Below are 24,306 nucleotides of genomic sequence, written 5' to 3'. Positions count from 1 at the left end.
TTTAAAAGAGCAGAACTGTACAGTGCACAAATTATGCTTTTTTTTAACATTAATTTAAAGACAAAGATGATACAAAATGTATTTTCAACACAAAGAGGTCACCAGTTGCACAACAAATTCTGGAACCTCAAAATCATTTCAAGTGAAAACTCGTACTAAGGTGTTCTTAGTGAGGCTCTGAAAAAAAATGTTGAACCAAATATTCTTTACATAAATCAGGTATGACAAAAAAACAAATATTTAAGGGAGAAGTGAACTCACATAAACTGATTTTGACCACTCAGGAACAGCGGAATCATCGTATCATCACATATACTTTAAATGATGCTGCCCTTCATCTTATCTTGTCCAAATTCATCCCAGATCTGAGTTGGATGAGGGCTGTACGTGCGAAACACAAAATACAATTTTAAGCTGAGCATGAGGCCAAAACAAGAAAACCTTGAAGGCATTATATGCACCTGGACAAACTTTTCTCGTAATAGAGCTTTGTTTCTTAACGGCCAATAGTGAGTCAGTGTGGTGTGAAGGAGCCATGCAGACACTTCCTGTCGCCAACCCACAAAAACATGTGACTTTGAATGGTGTCCCTGTGCTGTGTCTGCAGAAGGTACCAGCATCTCACGCCCCCCCAAAAAAAGGAGAATTCAGTTGTACAAGATGTAGGTCACATTTATAGTGGAAAAATTTATCGTGTCATGGTGCCATTGTGCGAGATGGAGAAGAGGGAGGAACTCTGTTGCCTTTCTTCCGCTTGTACATTTGGGTCATAGGTGGGCAGCCATTATGGGTTGATAGTCACTCACAGAACACGCCATATTCGGTCTAAAAGGAGGGACGAGCACAAAGGGCCATTCCCATGAATAATACAAGCGCCAACATAAATCTTGCCTCAACAGAGGTAGGTATGCGGCTGACGGGAAAAATGGATGAATTCAAGGTTGATCAACGTTCAATGTTGTCGTCTCTGTTTCTACTACGAGGGCTTTTCTTACATAGATCCTCATGTTGACGTAACGGCTACACAGGTTTTCCAAGACGCCGGCCTCGTTGAAGAACGTGAGGTTGGGTGTATCGCTGGCTTGGAACTTGGGGGAAGAGTACTTACGTAATTGGCATTCACATTTTAGATGCAAATCCTTTTTAGAGTAACACTTTGACTCTTAGATGATTACGGGGTAAAGAAGGAGTCAAGAAGGGCATCAGGTCCACGTTGTGCCCCCTGCACTACCCAGCATGGTTGCTGTTGCTGCTACTGACCTACACCACTCCAGCTCACTCGCCAGACTGGATGGATGAGAGTGGAAGAAAGCACTATTTAAAGGTTGTGTGTGAAGCACGGCTTTGTTCTCTGGAATGAATGTATGACGTAAAGTAAGAAGTGTGTCCTCACCAAAGCGGGTGGCGTCTCAGGAAAGACCTTGGGTGTTGTTGGGGTCAGGTAATCATGTATATGATGCTCTCTCTTTCCAAGCTATCGCAGGCATCAGTACAGCCACCTGTGGAGTCCTGACATGGAAAAACGTAGACAGGAGGAGAACAAATTCAGAGTTAGAAGAGGATTGATGTAAAGTGGGATGAAGAGTGCGCAAAAATGGTGTCAAATGGCGATCAATGAAACAATATGGCTCTGCTTAAAACTCAGTGCAACAGTCGAGAGAGCAGCGGTGTTTTGAATGTGAGCATTACTTGTGTCCGGTCCGATGTGGATTTACTGAATCCCGTGCCCTGAAAACGGTCTACTCAGAGGCTCCATTGTTCCAGTCGCTAATACCGCCACAGGCAAATCCCAGTAGCCAAGTCAAGGACTTTACCTCCAGATAAACATTTCAAGTGAATCGCATCATATGATAGACCATCACTGTCATGTGTTCAGTGAATTTCAATGCTGCCGAAGGCGATGTGCAGTGTTGAACATAACGTCAATCTTATGAACAACTGGACATACTATTTTCAGTGAAATAAACTTAATCCTGTCTGTGATGAGTAACATGCAGAGGGGAGGGAAAAATGATGTATGCTATTGTATGGCAATTAAAAAAAAGATCTTGTTAAATTTTCATCCCAAATGTCTTTTTACAATACATGACAAAACTGGCATGCTTCTAAAATTAGCCCTGAGTTTGATGCAGGCTTATAAATATAACCTCATTCCTATCATATATGTTATAAATCACCATATAATCCCTGTCACTGTGTTTATGATGAAAAAATGATGTATGCTATTGTATGGCAATTAAAAAAATATCTTGTTAAATTTTTATCCCAAATGCCTTTTTACAATAGGTGACAAACCTGGCATGCTTGCGAAATTAGCCCTGAGTTTGATGCAGGCTTATAAATAAAACCTCATTCCTATCATATACTGTATGTTATATATCACCATATAATCCTTACCACTGTGTTTATGATGAGTATACTTAGAGAAGATAAAAGTTCTATTCTTCAGAGCTCAGCATACATAATGTTAACTATTGAAACTGAATTAGATTCAGTTGACTTGTTCATGAAAATAGAATCGTCAGAGGAATCCAGAATCCTAAATCAATTTTAAATGGACTGGTTTTATTTAACGACACATTTTTATTTTGATACATTTTAGTCAATCATGAAAAATGTCTAATCCCAGAAAAAAAATAAAACAAAACAAATTTACTCAGAAAAACATTTTTCCCCAAGTGAATTCAATACGCTTCCGTCAATAGCATTTCAATTCAAAAAATAAAACGTCTTACTGCGTGCAGGGACTTCCACGGGCACGCCCACCGGACGCGAGCACGTAAGGCTGTACAGTGAGGATTGTGACGTCATTACGTGCTTGAGCCTGCCCGAAAATGTTCTCCCGTGTTGTCGGATCTCGAAGAAGCGCAGGACTTTGCCATGAAATAATATATTCGCATCCATGAAGAACCGAAAAAACAACCGCGTGTTTGTAATCTGAAGACATTCGCCATCCAACAGAGTCGTGAAACGGTCTCTTTTAAGAGACCCGAAGGCAAACTTTGTGGGCTCGTTTTTCACGGAGTGATGTCGAATCCTGGGACTCGGAGGAACGGGTCCAGCATCAAAATCCGACTGACAGGTAAAGAAAAAAGAACAAGAATCGAGACTGTAAAAAAAACCACACGCTGCGGTTCGGATCCTCGGTGCACTGCGACGTATCGTTTATGTTAGGGAAGCCTAATCTGACAAACCGAAGTAGCTTTGAAGGGCTGCTATTTGCCTAAACATCCGGTTTTTGTGCAGTAGACAGAGGCACAAGTGCTAGCTTGTTAGCCGCAATGCAAGAAAGCAGTCCACTGTGTAGAAATCATTCACTGTCCCGTGGAACTTTCACGCGAGCCAGAAGCCTATTCTTAGCCGCTGGGGGTCAATGGAAAACATAGCCGCTTTAAAACCATGAATACGCGATGAATTATTAACACAAGCCAGTCGGCGTTAGCTCGCTCTAACGCTGTAGTTAACGTTGACCGCTAATGCTCGCTAGCTACGCCCATCGGGGGGGCTCAGTCACCACCACCACCACCAGACCATAAAAACATTTATACTTAACCTTATTAATGAATGCAATTGAACACTTATTTCTTCATTGATTGAGTTTATGAGTTTGTTGATTTTTACCTGCCGATTGCGTCTGGCAGCTATTTGAAGCATCATAACCGATGTACATCGTGATGCTATACTTAACCGTTATCTCCTTTATTTGTTGGGCTCTTGGCTGCTTAATTCGACAATTTAAGGTTGTTTTTGACGTTGAGGCTAGCTTGTGTCGGACATAAAGTAGTCTCTTTGATACAGGGACACCGCTGTAACAAAGGCTTCCCACTGTAGCCGGTGTGACCCCATCGGGCTCCCAGGGGCTTCTATTCAAATGGAAATGTCTCTCTGTGCCTAGGGCCTGACTCCTTGGTCACCTGATGCTAAACCGAGCATTCACACCGAAGAATTGGCTTAATTGAAGCGTTGATGCACCTATGTTGCATCAGAAATAAAGGATGCACGCCATCAAGGATGTAACAGAAATTGCATACAGATTTATTTATCTACCTTATGCAATCTAGTAGAAAAACATGCCATTGTTCTGCCTTTCACCAGATGGTGCTGGCATAGATAGGTGAATAAAGATGCTTTTTTTTTTTTTTGGGTAAATGAAACCATGGTACGCACTTTTCGTGAAGCGGAACAATCTCACTTGATCCAATCAGTGGCGTTTTGTGCATTTGGTAGCTGGGCCTTCAGTGGGAACTTTTTTTGACTAATCCTTCTTGAAATACCACCACTATCATGTTGCAGTTTTAAAAACCATCAATACTAAAGCAAAACACAATATAACTTGTACATCATCTTGATTACTTCCGAATTAATGTAGACCTCATAACTTGACAAAAACAAAAACATTTCAGTATTATACAGCATAGTCACCGGAGATGCCGATAATAAACTGCAGATCGTTACAGATGTGTTTTGCTCGTCGAACTTGACCTTCACAAGTTTCGTTCTGAACCAATCACAGGAGAACATTGGAAATCTGATTGGATAAAGAAACAGTCCCATCGCTAATTTAGTTCAAAGTACATCAACCAGCTTTACTCATCTGCGACAAATAGAACATCACTTGACCAAACCTAGAAAAGAAGTTAGCGGACTTTGTGTGTGCAACGCAATAAACAGCATAACAACGGGTTGATGCCGTGATGCTTCAAGCCTGAACTCGCTCAAATTTTTTTTCTTTATGGCTCTTGTTTTTGCGCAAATGTTAAATACATGTATATCATTTCTTTTTATAAATATAGTATGATGCACAACACGTGTGGTGTGTGTGTGTGTGTTATTTAGACGCTCATTAGTTCTACTTGGATGCAAGCAAAGGTTATTACCCCTGACTTTGCCATTGCTCCTACAGGTATGGAGGAAATTCTAATTGGCTGCGGAATGTGCGTTGAACCAATGGCAGTGTAATACTCTTGGGCTGGCAAATGTGTGTTGAGTCTGTCAAGCAGAGAGGATGTTTGGCCTACATTAGCACAAGGCTTGTGCGCCTGTGGCAGGGAGACACACACAAAGACCCGGCCGGCCCCTCTTGACTTTATTGTGACGTATTTGACCCACAGTCTCTTGTGGATATATTTTGCTGATATAAAAGAGCGATGCTCCGTATGAAAGACTGTCTTGTTGGTCCTGAAAAATGAAGCCTTGATGGATAGGCTTGCCTCCTATTTAGTGTGATGCCATTGAATATTTAGGCCAAGAAAACGAAAGCATAGTTCGGTCAAAGGAAGTACAGAGGTTTGTTTTGTCTAGCGAAGAAGGAGGCTTGTGGGCTTACCGCGCCAAACATTGTCAGCTGAATGTTAGCTTGCTCAGGCAACACGTGCTGCTCGGGGTTTGTTGCCAACTATTTGGATTGTGCACCAATTGGCTCATTCGACACGGGACACTCACAAGATAGGGTAGAAATGAAGGGAAAATGATGAAAAAAAGGAAAAGGAGTGAAGGAATCACAATCATACCAAGTAGCTTGCAAGTGAGGAAAGGGGAGACAGCATTTTAGTAGGAAACCTATAAGCACCTCTAATCTTCTCACGGCCCTGCTTGAGCCTGCAGCATGTGCACAAACGTCCACATGCATGTATCCAGGTTGAAAAGAGGACAAGCGCATAAATGAAGCGACTTATTTGTAGGTGGGTCAACGTGGGCATGAAATCCCATCGATGTGTTCGGATGCTAGTAATTCCTCATCAAATAGTGGCTCTGAGGGTTTTTTTTTCTCAAGTATCACAAGAAGTGATGACAACATCTCACACAAGCCACTCTAAAACAGTAGCCAAAGCAATAATTTATCATTTAGAGATCAATCTGTGGGTATTGATCAGGAAACTGCACATGACATTGTGTCCTAAAAATACCTGTATATTTTAATAGAAATCATTTCAACTGCAAAACCCTTGAATATCTGTCGAACACGTGCTGAAAAAGCAAGTTTTAGATTCCCCGAGACAGCGGTCGCTCACTTTTGTCAGCGTCGCGCTTTGTGAGGTTCCTGTTCGTTTCCCCCCAAGACCGGATGAAAAGGATTCTTCCTCTGCTGGCTCCCACCGGTTCTCAGGTTCTCTAAAAAAGATCAGCCTTGAATGCCAAAAAGGAAAAGCAAGCAGCAGTGGGGAAGTGGAGAACCAGCTGAGCGGTTGTGTATGTATGGGGAAGTGTGTGCGTGTGTGTGTGTGTGTGTGTGTGTGTGTGTGTGTGTGTGTGTGTGTGTGTCTTTATGTGCGTCTTTACCAGGCATGACCTTGGCAGAAAGAGGAATTTCCTGAAATGCTGAGAAAGGCCCGGTCACACATTTACTGCCACGGAAGAGCTGAACAAAACTCTGAAAAGAGAGAGCGGGTGAAAAACCTTTGTCCTTCTCGTTTTCCTGGCAAGAGACAGACGGAAGGGTGAAGGGGGGCCGGGGGTGCGGGGGGGCGAAGTGGTAGTTGAGCAGTGACAGAAAGTACGCAAGTGGATTGAGGATAGATCAAGAAATGTGATTCTGTTTGTCTCGTGGCTCCGCTTCTCTGGCGGTGATGTCTCACTGTGGAATGTGTGAGTCAAGGGAAGAGGGAAGGAGATCTTGCAGCCATTCTCCACGGGTTATTCACAGGAAGTAGAGGAGGACAGAGCAGACATATCTCCGCCACCATGGTCACCACATCCTAAACCTGCGGCGGACTGACTTTCTTAACGGCCATCTGGGCCAAACTGGACCATTCTGCAGTTTGAATTGGAGCACAAAGCCAGGCTAACATTGCGGCTGGTGGAACAGATCAATTAGTGGCAGCCTGTCAATCAATAGGTGATGAGATTACTCTGTGCCATCGGCACCATTTTTTTTTCATCCCCCATGACAGGGTCCACTTTATGGGGCAGCTGATCCACAACTAAAATGCCATGACATACTGTAACCAGTTCAAATGGAATAAATGTATTCCACCCTCGCTGTGGGAGGCCTCCGTGTGTAGATCTTCTGCATTATTTATTTATTCGTGTCCTACAAGGCAGAGCATTTTTTTCTGAATAGCAGCGTTCATTGTGCCAATCTACATCATTTTAAACCACTTGTGTTTTTGTGTGGATGTGTGCGTGTGTGTGTGTGTGTGTGTGTGTGTGTGTGTGTGTGCGTGTGTGTGTGCGTGCGTGTGTGTGTGTGTGTGTGTGTGTGTGTGTGCGTGTGTGTGTGTGTTCCATATTCATTATGTTCTGTTCTTTCCTGCAGTATTATGTGCCAAGAACCTCGCAAAGAAAGACTTCTTTCGTAAGTTGCTCCTTTCTTTTGCATGAAGTTTGTGCCATGCTGACGTCTGTAGATCAGGAATTGATTGAATGAGATTCTTTGTGCGGTACGTCTTCGACTACTTCGACCGTGTTTTCACTCATCAACTATCTGGTTACGTCAGTGATTCTCAGGGTCCGACATTAATGGTGGTCTGATGGCCCCCGGGCCAATATGACGCTGTGTCGGAATCAACAGATTTTTGCTTTTTGCAACAATTACTTTTATATTGAATGTAGTATTTCATTATAGGATATTTTCTGAATAGTCTTTTATACTGCCTCCTGAGGTTTAAAACATTTGAGAACCACAGAACTAAATGCTAACAGTCATGAATGGTGGGCACACAGGTCTACCAGATCCTTTTGCCAAGGTTGTGGTGGACGGATCCGGTCAATGCCACTCGACAGACACAGTTAAGAGCACACTGGACCCCAAATGGAATCAGCACTACGACCTGTAAGTGTCCTTCGCCCACTCACAACAATTCCCCGGCCTGTGCTTGCAGTGTCCTTCTAGCTCTGCTTTGGAAACCGAATGATCCTCTGTCACTAGTTCACCCGTGGGTGTGTGTTGTGCAGTTTACAAATCTGTTTCAGTAGGTGTCACACTTCAAACTTCCTTGAACACGTTGCGCTGACATTAGGTTGTTAATATTAGCTCTTATTGGTTTTTGTTGTTGTTGTTTTTTTAAGGTTATGACTGTCAAAACAATCGAATTCATGTGTTTTTTTTTTTCCCCCAGCTACATTGGAAAGGCAGACTCAATCACCATCAGCATATGGAACCACAAGAAGATCCATAAACGGCAGGGGGCAGGCTTCTTGGGGTGCATTAGACTTCTTTCAAATGCCATCAGCAGACTAAAAGACACAGGATGTAAGCTCTCTTTTCTTTTCTTTTCTTTTCTTGGCGCGTCTTGGACAAAAACCCTCTGCTGCATAAATGTGGCATGTTGAAAGAGGGTACAAAAAAAAAACCAAGCAATGTGTCTTTTTATGTCTCCCTCCAGACCAGCGGCTAGATCTTTGTAAACTGAACCCCTCAGACAGTGACGCAGTGCGGGGACAGATTGTAGGTGAGGCTGCTCACACACACGATGATTCTCTCTTGGTGTCTCTTGTGTGTACACTCGCCCCAAAATATTCATGGCCTGACATTTACATTATAATTCCCCCCCCCACCCACCTCCCCCTCCCCAGTGAGCCTGCAGACACGAGACCGCATAGGTAGTGGAGGCCCCGTGGTGGACTGTCGAGGTCTGTTGGAAAACGATGGGTGAGTGCGCCCACAAATGTTTATGCTCCCAGCATCAAATAGCGACATTCCAGGATGTAAATATTGATGATGTTGTCATTTGCTAAGGTCCCCACATAGTCCTCAAATACATTCTGACTGTGCTTTGATCAACATGATACTGGAATGCATGAGAAATTCCACATCATGTCCAGTGGGACACAGTTTTATTGTTGTGTCATTCACGTCGTTTTACTTGTTTATTTTTTTTATTATATATGACCCATTTTATGGACGTCGCACATTCCCAGTTTTCGTATTTTTGCATCATCGAATATGAGTGTGTTACGTGTGTGACTCTTTGTGTAGGCCCGTGTTAGAGGGATGTTTCAGTGAAGAACCGTTGCCTTATTCTGACGCCACCGGTGCTGCGGGCGGTGGGAACTGCCGTCTCGACTCGCCTAGTCAAGAAAACCGTCTTCAGTCCCAACGAATCCGGGGGCAGGACTCCCGAGGACATGGCCACACACCTCAGAACAGACCTCACGGGCACCAGCCACCCGACCTGCCTGAAGGATATGGTCAGTCCGACGTGGCCGGCCGGGGTCTCAACTTTTACCGTGTCACTCTCGAAACCAAATTAGTGGTCCACTCATCATTTTCACCTGTTTGTTTCTTTTTCATACAGAGCAGCGAACAACAGTGCAGGGCCAGGTGTACTTCCTACACACGCAGACAGGTGTCAGCACCTGGCATGACCCTCGGATACCGAGGTATGACTCCCATTTGTTGGGGAACCTCGGTTTGAAGAAATATTGCATGTGTTCACGAACAGTCTCGGCATTGACACCGAGCGTTCAGTTCTGCTTTTTTTTTTTCGTTGCGGTCTATACTCTGGGTTACTAACAAAGAGTGTGTAAGGTCTCGGCTCTGCTTGAAGGTTTAGCATATTTTGTTGGAGTTAGATTTCTACTATCTGGACTTATGCGCTTGCTTGCATGTTACTGATGTAGAGACCTGGCCAGTGTAAGCTGTGAGGAACTTGGTCCCTTGCCAGTGGGCTGGGAGGTCCGAAGCACCGTGTCGGGCCGCATTTACTTCGTGGACCACAACAACAGAACCACGCAGTTCACAGATCCACGTCTACACACCATCATCAGGTAGCGGCCGACTCAAAAATACGTTTATGAATCCGACCGGCGGATGTCTGCACCTCATTTCGAGATACCCCAACACGCGGGGAAAAATAAGTAGTTTCAACACTAATCTGTTGCTAATCTCCCTGCTGCAATGCGGAACTCACACTGGATCTCAACATGACCTACTAAATGTCTGCTTTTATGGAAATGCGGTTTTATAGTAGATGGTGCTTGGATATGTAATCTGGCGCATAGACTGCATACAAATATTTTAATGTGTTGAATTTGTAATTTTGTTCATTTCTCAAAATGTGTCTTCCCACCTTCAGCCAGCAATCCCAAGTGAAGGAATCCTCACAAGCCCCCCAGATGGATGTGGGGGTTGATGAGGGCGGAGTTGGAGGAATGAGCGGCGGTGTCGGGGGCGATGGGGATGTGGCGGCACGCTACGAGAGAGATTTGGTCCACAAACTGAAGCTGCTGCGCCACGAGCTCTCTCTGCAGCAGCCCCAAGCTGGACACTGTCGCATTGAGGTGTCCCGTGAAGAGATATTTGAGGTGGGCGCTACCTTTCTTAATTTATGATTTTCTCCATTAATGATGGTACACACACTCAGCACACGAGTGGCATCAGATATTGTCTGTATAGATATGCTGGGAGATGTGTCCTGACTTTTTTGTGGCCCGCAAGAGCAAATATCGTAGTGCGTCTTCTTTGTGTTTCTTACACAATGGTAGATTTCTTCTTTTCATTTTAGCAGAACATCTGGTCCAAAATTGTGATCGATGTTTTTTTCGCCTTAATTTTTTGCAGACATGACAAGCTTTTTTTCTCCACTAAACCCCTTTCTTAACTTAAACCGAACAACAGTTCCATACTTAGATGTTTGGTTGTCACTTTTTTTTTTCAATGCCTTTTGATTGCAAATTAAAAATGTATAAGAACAATGATGAGAGTGTGTTTTATTTTGTACATGTCTGTTGTTTTAGGAGTCGTATCGGCAGATAATGAAGATGAGGCCCAAAGACCTGAAGAAACGTCTCATGGTTAAATTCCGAGGAGAGGAGGGACTGGACTATGGTGGTGTGGCCAGGTGATTCTCTATTTATGCCACTTTGGAAAACGAGGTATTTAGGGTTACAGTCATGACATGCTCGGGTAATATTGTTGACACAAGTGATACACTGTGAAAATTGCAAATCAGAAAATGTGATTCACCATAAAGACCTGCATGATAAAAACTCATGTTAAAGAGTGTTTTATTTTCTATTATTTGTTGTACGGATGAGTCTGACCTCCATAACATTGTGGTTCTCTCTTCTCTGTAGGGAGTGGCTGTACCTGCTGTGCCATGAAATGTTGAATCCCTATTATGGCCTATTCCAGTACTCCACAGACAATATCTACACATTACAGATCAACCCCGATTCCTCCATTAACCCGGTGGGTGCTGAGAGACACATACGACACTCCACAATTGACTTTACAACTTACCTCTATATATATGCTGTGTTGCCCATATTTCAGGATCACCTTTCATATTTCCACTTTGTGGGCCGGGTAATGGGGCTGGCAGTTTTTCATGGTCACTACATCAACGGGAGCTTCACGCTGCCCTTCTACAAACAGCTGTTAGGCAAACCCATTCAGCTCAATGACCTGGAGACCACCGACCCAGAGTTGCACAAGAGTCTCATCTGGATATTGTAAGTTAGATCACCTGCACACAAATCGACTTGAGAGAAGGTTTTATTCTGGACTTTGTTTTGGTACATTTGCCACAACCGTGCGATTGTCTGCAGGACAAAATCGCAACTCGCAGAAGGAGAATTGCCTGACATCAATATGCCTTTTGTAATGCTATTCATAAACTAGCCATAGCTGCCCATGTATAATTAAAGATCTGGATCTGCAATGGCAAACCACGATAGCAACAAAATCATGAATAATGTATGGGGTGAAAGGGAAGGAAAAGTAAATGCGACTGCATTATTACGCCGATGATGCTCATTGTCATCATGATCTTGTGTTTGCAGAGAGAATGACATCACCTCGGTCCTGGACCACACCTTCTGCGTGGAGCATAACGCCTTTGGGAAGTTTCTACAACATGAACTCAAACCTAACGGCCGTAACATTCCCGTTACTGAGGAGAACAAGAAGGAATATGTGAGGTAATGACATAGCTACTATACTCTATCAAAAATAATCTCATTATTTAATTAAATGAATGACCACTAAATAAATGTGTGTGTGTGTGTGTGTGTGTGTGTGTGTGTGTGTGTGTGTGTGTGTGTTAACATGTTCATTGTCCTCCTTAGGCTTTATGTGAACTGGAGGTTTATGCGAGGAATCGAAGCCCAGTTTCTGGCTCTCCAGAAGGGATTTAGTGAGCTTATCCCCCAACATCTCCTAAAAGCTTTCGACCATAAAGAACTTGAGGTACATTCTTTTTTTTCCAAACGGTACTTTTAAGGAACTAGCTGGCCCCTTCATTTGTTATGTTTATGACGTCTTTTTCTTCCTCTCCTGGCCGCAACCCAGCTGATCATCGGCGGATTGGGTAAAATCGACCTGACTGACTGGAAGACGAACACGCGCTTGAAGCACTGTACAAGTGAGAGCAATGTGGTGCGGTGGTTCTGGCAGGCAGTGGAGGCCTTCAGTGAGGAGAGGAGAGGACGCCTGCTGCAGTTTGTCACGGGCTCCACCCGGGTCCCCTTGCAGGGGTTCAAAGCACTGCAGGGTGGGTCATGCACTGGTTCAGTGGGCCACACGCACACCTTCTTTTTTTTTTGTCTCATGTACAACACCTTTCACTAGAAATTTAAAGTATCCATTAAAGGATAGCCTATGCCTTGCGCTTTCTACAAGAATATACAAGGCACTGGTACGCAGTTATTTCTTGATGAATATTTTCAGTCAACCTTTTTTCGAGCCGAAGCACTTCATTTTACTGTACATGAAAGAAATATCACCACATGCCCCCCTCAAAATTGTCACAAAAAGTATCATGAAATCATGATCTCTTCTCAAAGGGTTCAGGGTGAAATTTGGGCCTGTTTATCTGAACACAAAGCTATTACTCTGTTGTATGAATGGCAACAGGTAGATGCACAGTTTAAATGTGCTTTCTGCCCTCTAGTGGATAAGCTTTTAATTTGTTTTCTTGCTCACTATATATTGTTGGCACGCAGATGCATTATTTGTAGTGAATAAATGAGAATTTACCAACCAATTCAGTGAAACTTACGACAGCGCGCCTGATGATTTAAGAAAATAGACGTCCGGAAATGTTGTTCTGTGCAGCAGTATAGAGCAGTGATAACTAGAATGTATATGTGTAAGGCTCTACAGGTTCTGCAGGACCAAGACTCTTTACCATCCATTTGATAGACGCCAACACTGACAACCTGCCCAAGGCGCACACTTGGTAAAGACACAACAAACGGACCCAACAAATAGCTCTTAAAAGAAGTGGTCCAGCTTGGTTTCGCTAATTGCCCTTCTCTGTGTCTAGTTTCAACAGGATAGACATCCCACCCTACGAGTCTTATGAGAAACTTTATGAGAAACTGCTGACGGCTGTGGAGGAGACCTGCGGCTTCGCTGTGGAGTGAAAGGCCCCACAACCAAACCAACGTACACAGTCACACTTGTGCTTGCACTTGCATTCAACTCTTTGACTTTAATTTTAACGTACACAACATGCACAGAAAGAAGATGGAGAATGCACAGAGCATGGCTGGCGGCCAAGCGTGAGGAGAACGCAGTTCCGGCCCGACGCCGCCCGAACCGTTGGCAGTTGAAGGCGAAAGCACATCAAGGAAGTCAAATGGGAAGAAAAAAAAAAAAGCCCTGAACAAAAGTATTTTAAGATCTTTTCAAATGTTTTGAAGAAGCATTTTTATCTTTTGGTTTGAACAAACTATGATGTCAACTCCTTGGAATGTCTACAGCCACAGCGAACTTGTCACTCATCGTACAGACATGGTGCAATGATGTCTGGATGGAAAACAAAGCTTAGGCTGACTGTGATGTGTGTGTGTGTCTGTGCGTGTGTAAGTGTGTGAGACATCCTGATTGACTGACTCGTACTCATGCGGTCACTTTGACCAATGTCGCGTTTCCGAATGTGTCAACGTATGTATGTGTGCATGTCATCCAGCGTGGGTGGGTGGGTGTGGCATGGCACCTGGCCACGCTGCCAAACGATCAAATGAGCCTGCTCCTCTTTTGGATTACTTAATGTCTGTCTGTTCCGTTTGTACGTACCTGCAACCACTCTGATCCTCTCTAATGTTTTATTATTTATTACTAAGTGATTACTGACCAAGCTGCTCTCTCTCATTCTCTCTCTCATTTTATTACTAAGTGATTACTGACCAAGCTGCTCTCTTTCATTCTCTCTCTCTCTCTCTAAATATATACTGTATGCTCTACAAAGAGTTCACACTAATCCTTTCATACCCTCTCGCTGAGTGGAAGGGTCAATTCACTTCCAATTCAAGTAATCCACCAAGTGGTTTTTGATTAATTTCTTTTACTTTTTTTAACATGCATATTGATGCAAATATTCTTGTGAGTGTATGTAAACTATGAATGCTATGGTATGTTTATTGAGGAGAAAGGGATCAACCTTACAAGCCCTGATTTTAAAGTTTCACTCTACTGAGAGGTCAGGAGGGGGTGATGTGGTTAATTTCTAAATGAGCCGAGGAAATGCAAAAAGAGGAGTCAGCTTCAGAAAGAACCAAAAAAAAAATCAAGCCTTTCACTCATGTTTTAATATCAACTTCTCAAATGTTCCTCTTTGGCAGCCCTGATGTTTTGTCCATTTTACTCCGGCCCTTTGTCGAGTACTCATTAACCTCAAGGCAGCCATGAATGAACAAGCGCTCTTTACTATTACCAGTCCTCCACAGATGTGAATGAATTAATGATTAAAAAAAAAAAAAAAAGCTAACTCAAGTGAAAAATGTGGGAAAACATTGGGCTTCACTGTCGATTGAAGACTGTTATGGCAGATTAGTTTCAATCTGCATTTTTTTAGGTTCTGCGTTCACTGTGTAATGGATGCAAGAGTATGGAAACTTACTATGTGCTAAAACATATATGAAAAATACGTTGTAAATAAGATTATATTAAAAGAAATTACATTAAAAATGTCCTTGGGTTGTGTGATTAATTGTTCTGCTTTATAAAGATTTGTAAGCGTCAAGATTTTTTTTTTTTGTGGTGCCCATTTAACACTTTTTATGATTCCATGAAGGGAAAAATAACGCATTTAACAAAGATAGTTTTATTATTCCACGAAGAGGAAAATAGTGCAAACAAAACCTCACGATGCAATCACGTTTTATAAATTACAGTCAGATATTACAAAGGAAGACATTTCAAAAACTATTAATATATTCAGGGCCGAGACTTCACTGAGGCGAGAGAAGTGGTTTTCAAATAAAGTATTTGAAGACAAGTGACGACAGGCGACGCGATCGCTGGATTTAGAAAGATTTTCATCAGTTAATTTCCACTGAACTGTGTGAATGATGCAAGGATATCAAAATGGAATAGCCATTAAATTAATAAGTGTGCTGATGCTAATTACACCGTGAGCTTTGTCGAAGCAATTGTGTACATTGTTACAAAATTCGGAGGGCCACAATTGAGGACTACATTTACCAGGACGCCATTACTGTCACCAGGCTTTGTACGTATGACGTCACTCACTTCCCCTATGCTCTTGTTTTTGCTGCTTGTTTGGCTTTTCCGCGTCCTATCAGTCCACAAAGAAGACCGTTGGTATTGACATTCCAGCAAGAAGCAGCGGTATTGTCATGTTTTGTTATCTTTCTAACCAACTCTTTGATCCTATACAGCACGTGCGTGGTTTGAGACACTGTTGTGAATACTAATTTGGAAGTCCCCTAACTAGTTACCCTACTGGCTAGCTCGCTGGTTAGCTGGGCTAATTGACGTTAGCTTAGCTGTCCGCATTGCTTTTCCCTGTCTTTAAACTTAATTTGCGCGAAAATAATCGATTGTTTTTTTTTTTTAAATGTGTGTCTTTTTCACGGCGGCTTCCTCCACGCACGGATGCTATTGGAACGTTAGCGCTAATGTCAGCAGATCGCCAATTTGAATTCATATATCACTCTTATCAGCTGGACATCGTTAGTAGCTTTGATAGTCATTTCTGTTTTATCGTACAACATAGACAGATATTAGAACTTAAGCGTTAGTCTTTGTCTTTTAAGTCAAAGTCCCAGCCTCCGCGGGCGACGTTGCTTGGGTTCTGATCGCTTCATCTTACTAATGATGAACATTCGTCAAGATCGGAATTTTGTAAGTGACGCCAATTCCCGAGAGACGAATCACTTCCTGTAAGATAAACTTAACGGAAAACATGTACCGGCGTTACGGACTCATGATGTCACGTATCGTCATCAGCGTCTTGTCAGAATTACTCGATGGTGTGTCTGCCCCCACCAGTCCATGTGTGACGTGCGGTCATAATCTACTGCTACAAATATGTCCTCTTTTTCCCATTTCAGTCGTTATAACACACACTGTTTTGGACCAAGTACTGTATGAATAATAAAGTGTCTGTCAGACTGACCATCCATCCATCCATCCATCCATCCTCACAACTGTGAACAAATGATTAGCATGTCGGCCGAACAGTCTGGAAATGTATTATTTAAATTTGGGGTTCTCCAGTTTCCTCCTTCCTCCAAAACCATGCATATTATTAAGCATACATAAGACCAAAATTACCAGACAGCTATATCCAGTTTTATACAGTCGTGTTATTTATCTTATCACCATGAGAATATCCATCATTGTAATAATATGGTAATTGGATTATGTTACTAATGACATTTTTAACAAGTAACTGCATCGGAAAACTATGTGAAAGTAACCCTCCCAACCAAGTACTGTACTTGAACTGCTTTGTGCGTTCTAGATGGTGTAATCAAGCAGCAACTGTCTAACCAGACAATTTAAGGGGCTGGCCAATTGTGTATCATCATGGCAGATGGATGCAGTGATGACGATGTCATTCACCTGGCAAGTTTCAACATCCACCGAAGTCAAGGTAAGTTAGGCCCAAAACATTCGAAGCAAACGGTATGAAAGAAAAATCTGAATTCCTCATGACATTTTGTTTCAAAATTGCCTCTCCAGCATGTCTAACAATGTCAATGAACGGGTTTGTTTAGGCTCCAGCGGCCGTCAGAGGGAGCTGATCACCATTTCTGATGACTCTGATGAGGAAACTGTGACTTTGGTACCTCGCAGTCCTGTATTAGTTCCAGATGACGATGCTGCTGGAGATGATGATGTCAGCATACTAGAGGTAAGTGAGAAACAATTCTTTCTTCAAGGGGAACCTCAACCCAGGATGTCAAAACTTGGTTGCATTTTAAGTGTGCATATTTTCTTGTCGGTTTATCATTAATATTGGCTCAAGTTAGTATAATTATTGAAATGTTGACTTTTTTGCAACCTCCTTTTCCCAGCCACGAGCTCCTGCGCGCAGACATGTAATACGACCGGCGGCAAAGTGGAGTGGGGCCTCGCAAAACCTGAGCAAAGTCGGTGCAAATTCTGGGGCTCTTATGAGGGACCCGTTTGCCCCCTCCACCTCCAGAGACGCTATTGCGCACACATCTGCAGTTCGAACATCCGTACTCACACAAGCAAACCCAATAACAAACTCCCAGCAGCCACAAACTGGGACGCCACAAGAGATAAAGGTGGAGGCCCGAGTCGATTCTTCGACTCAAACCCAATCTACCTCCGTACTCGCTCCAGCTGTCACACAAGGTGCAGAGCACCTTCAGCCTAGCACATCTGGACCGGTTTGCTCCACGGGACAATTATTAGCTCGGCCACAGCCAAGCACGTCACACGGTGTTGTTTCAAAGACATTTCCTGCCTCCACGACGTCTCAAGAAAGGGCATGTAAAAGTACCAGCGTTCAAGACAATCCTCAGGCAAGCACTTCGTCTGCAGAGCCGCAGCCTAAAGCCAGCACATCGACGCAATTTCAGCCGAGCGGGTCAGCGAAACTAGTAGCCCAGCTTCTCCAGGAGAAGCAGTTGAACCCTGTCATCCGAGCCTTCGCTTTGATCACGCAGCCTCAGCAACAGAACAAAGCGCAGACGACCCCCCAGCCTGTCCTGCATCCCATGCGTGGCAATCTTACTCAGATTGAACCCCACCCCCTTGCCCAGGCTCCAGCCCAGACTCCGGCCCAGGCACCCCCGACCCATCGAGTGGCGCCTAGAATCCAGTCTGCAGTGCTTATAGCTGCAGCACCTCAGAGGCTGGGACCTCCAGAGGCGGGCCACCAAATTATGCTCGGCAGCCAGGCAGCTGGGAAGGCCGGGTTCAATCCTCGGCCACTGGGTGGCACCTCGAGTGCGTTTCCGCAAGCCCACATCAACGAGAATTTAAACCACCCTGCTGGGCCAGCTCCAGCAGTTTTGGTTCCCCACAACAGAATACAGATGCATCAGAATCTGGATCTCGGCCCAAACCCAGAGAGGGTGAACCCAGTCCCCGGTCTGGTCGCCTTCCCTCCTGATCCTGAAGATTTTCCCAGAATAGAGGATGCCAGGCCTGGTCCATCCGAGCCGCATGAGAGGTTGGAGCTGCAGCAGCACATCAGAACCCTCATTCGGGGTGTCGTAAGTAATAACGGACACCTCTTTAGTTGTCATTTTCTCTGTCGTTCAAATGGCCTAATTTTTTTTTGTTGTTCTCTCTCGCTCTCATTCTCTCTCTCAAGTTGGATCTCTTTCCAAATGTCCAAGAAGCTTATGTAGCAGAACTGATCCGAACAAATTATGTGGAAGACCTGAATGTGTAAGTCTGCGGCTCTGAAGTGATTTGCTGCTCTGCTAAATGTGAGAGCGCAATCTACGGAGACCGTTTGTCATTTGTATTATTTTCGCGGCAGCTTGCACTGTTTCACAAATATTGTCTGGCAGCTACTACTGCAAGATCATCCTTGCGTCTTACTATAAGTTGCGTAGGGTGCACAGTCATGTTTACATGCACTTTTCCTCTGTCTGTGTGTGCGTGTGTGCGTGTGTGTGTGTGTGTGTGTGTGTGTGTGTGTGTGTGTGTGTGTGTGTTTTCTTTTTTAAGTATCTGTAACCTGCTGTTGGAGAACCCAGAATATCCAAAGACAGGGGCTGCTGCAGCCACAGTAGCTCCCACCAGCATCTTACTGGAGTCTGGAGACAGTAACACGGAGGTAACTGTGCCTCTGTATACAAGTAATCAGGTCACTGAATGTGGTCCTGCCGCACCCGCAAACAGGCTAATTTCAAGAAGGCAAGAATTTTGTGTGCCAAGTATGCTGTGCGCTATATAAAAAGACCCGGGAACTCTTTTGAATTGTGAAAAAAAATTACCATGCCCAATTGAAGCACTATAAAGTAACACTGTAACAAAACACCCAAACCTAATCGCGATGATTATAGTCTGATGTATTTTTACCATGATGTATCTTTTCAGGTAACGGAGGATCTGTTTGATTACGACAAGCTGGGCCCGGTAGGTCCGGAGACAATGACACAGGCTGCCGACTTGCTTATGGCAGACTTCCGGATGATCAGTTGTCAAGACATCAAATGGGCCCTCAATGCCCTCAAAGGACACTATGCAATCACACGCAAGGTGCTTATTGTTTAGCCCCCATAGCATTAGGTCACTCTTATTCTTCCAAAAGCCAGGAGGTTAAATGTTTTGCTTTTGTTAAGGAATACAACAAAAAAATCGATTTGATGGAAGATGGACTCACATTTTTGTTTTGTGGCCTCACAAAAGCAAGTTTCATCAACAAAGCTTCAAGTTCTGTATGCGTAAATGTATGTGATATTCTGATTTGGTGAGTGTATGATCAGCGTTCTCTCTCCCTCACTCCGTCTCTTAGGCCTTATTTGAAGCTCTGAAAAAGTTTCAAGAATCAGGCGACTCCTCAGGAAAGCGAAGACGAAGCAGAATGTCCACTGAACGCTGCTACATCGATTTCCATTTTGAGCACGGTGAGGAAAAAAAGTGTGTGAGTGTGTGTGTGAATTGATTTCAAACCATAGATTATTTTTTGATGTTGTGCCTTAATAAATTGGATTGTCATATTATTAAAATAAAAAATCTATTAAAATTGGCTTGATGATTTGAAACTGTAGTGTGTGAGATATTAAAAAAAAAAAAAAAAAAGAAAAAGAGAAGAAATCAGGAGGGGTGGTGGGGGGGCAAATAATTTTTCATGGCACTGTATCAGGGAACTTTCCCTCTCTGTGCTGCAGGTCAGGTAAAGTTTGAAAAGAGGATGTACTTTTTGGAAAAAGGCCGACGCTACTGCAGGACGTACAGCAACTTGGAAGCTTCTTTACAAAAGGAGCTTACCTTCTTCCAACAGAAAGCCAAGGAATGGGCCGAGGTATTCTCAGACACATTTGTTTTTGTAGTTTTAAACGTGATTCAAGGTCTTTTCTTTTTGCTGTCCTCTTTCCAGCATGAGGACTTCCTCCTGGCGCTGCAAGTCAACGAAGATGAATATAAGAAAGTAGGTTTTTTTTGTTTCATCTTAGTTCCGTAGAAAGAGAAGTACATTTGCTGATAATTCCTGAAGATTCTTTTGACTTGATCTGCGACTTTGCAACCATAAAGTTACATGACTGCATCAGTGATTGCTGATCGTTTGTCCAGGATGGCCAGCTGATTGAGTGCGGCTGTTGCTACGGAGAGTTTGCCTTTGAGAAAATGACACAGTGTTCGGACGGCCATTTGTTCTGTAAGGAGTGCCTCGTCAAATATGCGCAAGAGGCCGTGTTTGGCTCTGGAAAGGTACGTCCTTGATGCCAAGAATAAATTGTTAGGAGGGTTGACAGGAACCATAGACGTACGACATGCATGTCACAGTGGAATACAACCCGTAACTGAAGTAAATCATGGCCAATTCTATTTTTTTTTTCTATTTTACTGAAATGATGTTGACAGCTTTCCTAAAAATTCCACATTTGTCTAATTGTGTCGAAGTAGTTTTAGTCTCTCATTTTTGTTGAGTGTAGACAACAGACTCTCTTGTCTCATCTTCCTCTTTCAATGGCAAACTAATTCCCAAATCCTTTTCAGTCTACGGGGAAAAAAAATAAAGACATTTGTTTCGCCGCAGTTCCAAGACTTTTCCGATACTTTTGGAGAGGAGTGTCGAAGTTAGTTTGTCTTAGTAAATGTGACTGTCTGTGATCACTGGAAAAACATTTAAATCAGAAGTATGTCAGATAAATGGGGTTGGAGTTATTCCCTGTTGTAGCAAATTACAAATCGCTGTTGCTGAACAATAATAAAGTTTGAACATTCTTATTGTGGAATTTGATGTGTGTGTGTAGTTGTAGTATATTGTTTTTTTTTTTTAAATTCAATGACTTTGTGTACGCATATGCATTCTCTTGGCAGTCAGAGCTAAGCTGCATGGAGTCGGGCTGCCTTTGCTCGTACCCGGTCTGCGAACTGGAGAAAGTCCTACCAGAAAACATCCTTTGCAAATACTACGAGAGGCAGGCGGAGGAGGCCGTCGCCGCCACCTGCGCAGATGAACTCGTAAGGTAAGAGTGACGTCATAGCGCCTTTGTTGCCGTCCCACGTGAATGAGGCTTTTGCGATGGCAACACCGCAAGGGTGGCGCCTCACATTCAGTCTTGCGAACGCGACTGTCAGTACAGCGCCGATAAGAAAGATGAGACATAACGTTGGATGCGTTAATCTGCACTTCATGAGTATTTCCACTCTAATATTGTCAACACGCGTGAACCACCGGGAGCAAACTGTCATGTGTTTAGTGATTTGGCCGTGACGCTACCCATCTACCAAACAAGACAAGTTGGATCGCTTTTACTTTGTTTTAATTCAACTCGTGCTGGGGAGATACCTAACAGTCCTCTCACTTCCCCCCCATCCCCAGGTGTCCCTTCTGCAACTTTCCAGCCTTGCTGGACAAAGACATGTCTCTCTTTAGCTGCCCCAATCCTCGCTGCCGCAAGGTCAGTCCTTTATTTGCTTCGTTCATACCGTACGGTGTGTGGAAGTTGCGCCGAGGCCAAAATGAGTTTGAACAATCAATCGGATGAAGGTGAATTCCGTTCAATGAGAAATACACCCCGGCCGGCCCCTGCCTGTTATATTGTCTCAGTTGTTTAGAGGAATTTTCGAAATGAAGTCGGAGACGACGTGAATGTTTTGGTCCGTTCTGAACAAACGTACCGACAGTGAGAGGTCCAACAAGAATAACGATGGGGCCAGAGGTCAACCAATGTGTGAGAGCAAGGATTGATGGGCACCAAATGGTTCCATCTGGAGAGGTCGCCGCCTCTTATCACTGCCTCCCCCCGCTGTCTGAGGAATGCTGAGGCGGGGGCAGTGCAATTCGGTTTCTCAATCACCTTTATCTGGATCAAATGTGCACGTGGCCCCCCATTGTTGCAACTGTCTGTAGACGAGCTCTGCATTCCGACATAGAGGTCCGTGAAAAAGTACTTGCCCACTTCCTGATTTTTGTGTTCTTTGCATTGATACGCATTGATAGCTACCAGCCCTCTCACTTTCACCACACACAAAACTTTCAGTTCTTCAAACCAATTTTAATATTCCACCGAGACAATCATTGGGGGGAAAAAAAGCAGTTTCTAAATGCCAATTGAATTTATTAAGGAACAAAAAACAAATCCAAGCCTACTTTTCCCGATGTGAACAAATAATTGCTCCCTGAAACTTGGCAGCAAAAAATGAAAAGTGTTTGCGACAATTTGAGCTTTTTTTTCTGTCCAGGAATGCAAATCGGCTCTTCAATAATGAGTAGATTTTATTGTCTGTATCGACTTCTTCCTGATGGTGTGTTAGCCATTACAGAAACCATTACACAGCTTCTGGTGTGTAATTTGTCTATTTTCTCCAGTGCGTCCTGGTACTCCGGCTTCCCCAAAGCGTTCTTGTCGGCGTAATTCAAGACAATTTCATTTTCCATAGGTCTGAATGTGAATAGTCGTTTTTTTTTTTTTGTTTGTTTTTTCCTCCAACATTTGCCAGGTGACCAATCTTTTGCCCAAAGTCACACGGGGTCGGTTGCGGCTCACCCAAGACAAGCAGTATAGAAAATGTATGGATGAAAAAGTACCATGTGCGCGGTAATCCTAACGCAGTTTCACCTTTGAAGCCGTAGGTGGAGCCCTTTACTTTTTGAGAACAACGCGTGCTCATTGCACAGCTGCACATCATTTCAGCAAAGGCACACACGCAACATCCTTTAGTCAGGGTAGTGTCTTCATGCACAGCAGCTGCAAATGGTAGTCACAACATTTGTTTAAAATGTTCTCTTTGGAGCAGATTGGCTGAAAAGGCGATGGCTTTTTGTTTGCGGGCATTTTGCAAAAGCCTCATGTGAATTTGACTTCCATTGTTAGTTGGTAGTTTACTTCGTTGAGTACGATTCTTTTATTTCTTCATTTTGCCGCATTTCACCCTGAGTCAGACAGCTCCACGGTCTGCTTGGGCGGCGACCAGGGCGGCGCCTTATTATGTAATTGACACACTTCGACAAAACCCGCCCCCTTTTTTTTCCACTTTCCCCGATGCTTCAGCATTGGCAAGGCGGTCTCTCCGCACCCCTCCGCCGGTTGCCCATTGGCCGAGAGCACTTCCTCTTCGATTTCAAATGTGCCGCACATCAAGTTTGACCCACATTCCCCTCCCCTCCGTCCCGCCCTCCCCTAATGTCTTCCACATGTGCTTATGAGCACATCTGAACAAGCTGGTTCCTGGCCCGCATAGAATTTCTCCACGGCAAATGTAGGCCAGTGGAAATTTGTCTTTGCCTGACAACCGCTGCACATTCGCAGTCACGTCACTGCACTTTCAAATGCATCATCATCGTTGCTCCCCGTGACCCGCCTGAAATCTCAGTGGCGACCGAGAGCGCCTGGTGTCATGGCACAATGCAGACCCCCGCCCCCATCGCAACCTCGGCTATAGGGCTTGCACCACCTTAAAAGGTAACGTGCAGACAAAAGAGCGAAAGAAATGGAGGGGAAAAGGCATGCTGTGAATGAAGGAGTGGCGACCCCCAGGGGATGGCGTGTCATGGCAGGTTAGCACAGGAGGGACAGAAGCTGGGGAGCGGCACAAGCCGAGGCTTGAGAGAACCGACGTGGGCCGCATTGTAAATTGTGAGCAGCTATGCTTTCTGGTAAATGTTGAACAGTAGGGGGCAATGGTTAACCACACACACACACACACACACACACACACACACACACACACACACACACACATTCTTACCCCCACCCCCCTTTGTTAGCCACCCTTTTTTGTCAAAGCACATTTCTGCAGCATTTCATATTTTAATGTGCTTTAATGTAATTCTCAGACCGTTTAAAACGCATCACTTAAAATGTGTTCTTTTTTTTTTGGTCAATAATCTTTACGTTGGTCAAAGCGTGAACCGCAAACTGCCCTCTCAAGTCTGAGCAGTTTAATTTGAGGCCATCCTCAAGTGCATCTCTCCTCTGCATAGCCGCATGCCATCTTAAGTTTTCCTGCCCCCC

At 43.9% G+C, this 24,306-nt stretch overlaps 2 protein-coding genes and 1 long non-coding RNA gene across 7 annotated transcripts in view; 2 read left to right on the top strand and 1 right to left on the bottom strand.

Annotated features, from left to right (window-relative positions):
• Positions 1 to 205: 205 nt before the first annotated feature.
• Positions 206 to 7,115, bottom strand: LOC109520257 (uncharacterized). Of its 3 annotated transcripts, none has more exons than XR_002169135.1 (3): positions 3,689 to 7,115; positions 1,394 to 1,509; positions 206 to 1,314 (listed from the first exon to the last, which is right to left on the bottom strand). It is a non-coding gene; the product is annotated as an uncharacterized LOC109520257 (long non-coding RNA). The 3 variants fall into 3 exon arrangements; XR_002169134.1 differs by having other exon boundaries at positions 206 to 1,287; XR_002169136.1 differs by having other exon boundaries at positions 206 to 1,287; positions 6,012 to 7,115.
• smurf1 (SMAD specific E3 ubiquitin protein ligase 1) lies at positions 2,877 to 13,547 on the top strand. Of its 3 annotated transcripts, XM_019877365.1 has the most exons (19): positions 2,877 to 3,082; positions 7,256 to 7,294; positions 7,663 to 7,771; positions 8,058 to 8,191; positions 8,325 to 8,390; positions 8,515 to 8,590; positions 8,918 to 9,129; positions 9,237 to 9,321; positions 9,562 to 9,708; positions 10,017 to 10,245; positions 10,678 to 10,781; positions 11,017 to 11,131; positions 11,216 to 11,394; positions 11,725 to 11,862; positions 12,010 to 12,130; positions 12,233 to 12,434; positions 13,037 to 13,121; positions 13,209 to 13,330; positions 13,405 to 13,547. In XM_019877365.1, exons 1-18 carry the CDS (start codon positions 3,028 to 3,030, stop codon positions 13,306 to 13,308), a joined length of 2,196 nt encoding a protein of 731 aa, XP_019732924.1. In that variant the 5' UTR covers positions 2,877 to 3,027; the 3' UTR covers positions 13,309 to 13,330; positions 13,405 to 13,547. The 3 variants fall into 3 exon arrangements, with proteins under 3 accessions (XP_019732924.1, XP_019732925.1, XP_019732923.1); XM_019877366.1 differs by having other exon boundaries at positions 13,046 to 13,121; positions 13,209 to 13,547; XM_019877364.1 differs by having other exon boundaries at positions 13,209 to 13,547.
• A 1,861-nt stretch (positions 13,548 to 15,408) lies between these two features.
• The window catches only part of rnf216 (ring finger protein 216), a 16,613-nt gene continuing 7,715 nt past the window's right edge, over positions 15,409 to 24,306 (top strand). Inside the window, exons 1-13 of the mRNA XM_019877396.1 lie at positions 15,409 to 15,517; positions 16,656 to 16,787; positions 16,912 to 17,048; positions 17,212 to 18,384; positions 18,486 to 18,562; positions 18,848 to 18,956; positions 19,220 to 19,381; positions 19,638 to 19,749; positions 20,014 to 20,147; positions 20,223 to 20,273; positions 20,417 to 20,554; positions 21,167 to 21,315; positions 21,672 to 21,750. Of these exons, the coding sequence (XP_019732955.1) occupies positions 16,721 to 16,787; positions 16,912 to 17,048; positions 17,212 to 18,384; positions 18,486 to 18,562; positions 18,848 to 18,956; positions 19,220 to 19,381; positions 19,638 to 19,749; positions 20,014 to 20,147; positions 20,223 to 20,273; positions 20,417 to 20,554; positions 21,167 to 21,315; positions 21,672 to 21,750 (2,388 nt within the window). The 5' untranslated portion in view covers positions 15,409 to 15,517; positions 16,656 to 16,720. The remainder of the gene's footprint in view (positions 15,518 to 16,655; positions 16,788 to 16,911; positions 17,049 to 17,211; positions 18,385 to 18,485; positions 18,563 to 18,847; positions 18,957 to 19,219; positions 19,382 to 19,637; positions 19,750 to 20,013; positions 20,148 to 20,222; positions 20,274 to 20,416; positions 20,555 to 21,166; positions 21,316 to 21,671; positions 21,751 to 24,306) is intronic.

This window comes from Hippocampus comes, unplaced genomic scaffold, assembly GCF_001891065.2.
Source record: "Hippocampus comes isolate QL1 unplaced genomic scaffold, H_comes_QL1_v1.1 scaffold193, whole genome shotgun sequence".
Classification (NCBI taxonomy): Eukaryota; Metazoa; Chordata; class Actinopteri; order Syngnathiformes; family Syngnathidae; genus Hippocampus; species Hippocampus comes.
This window is presented reverse-complemented; position numbering and strand designations above follow the sequence as displayed.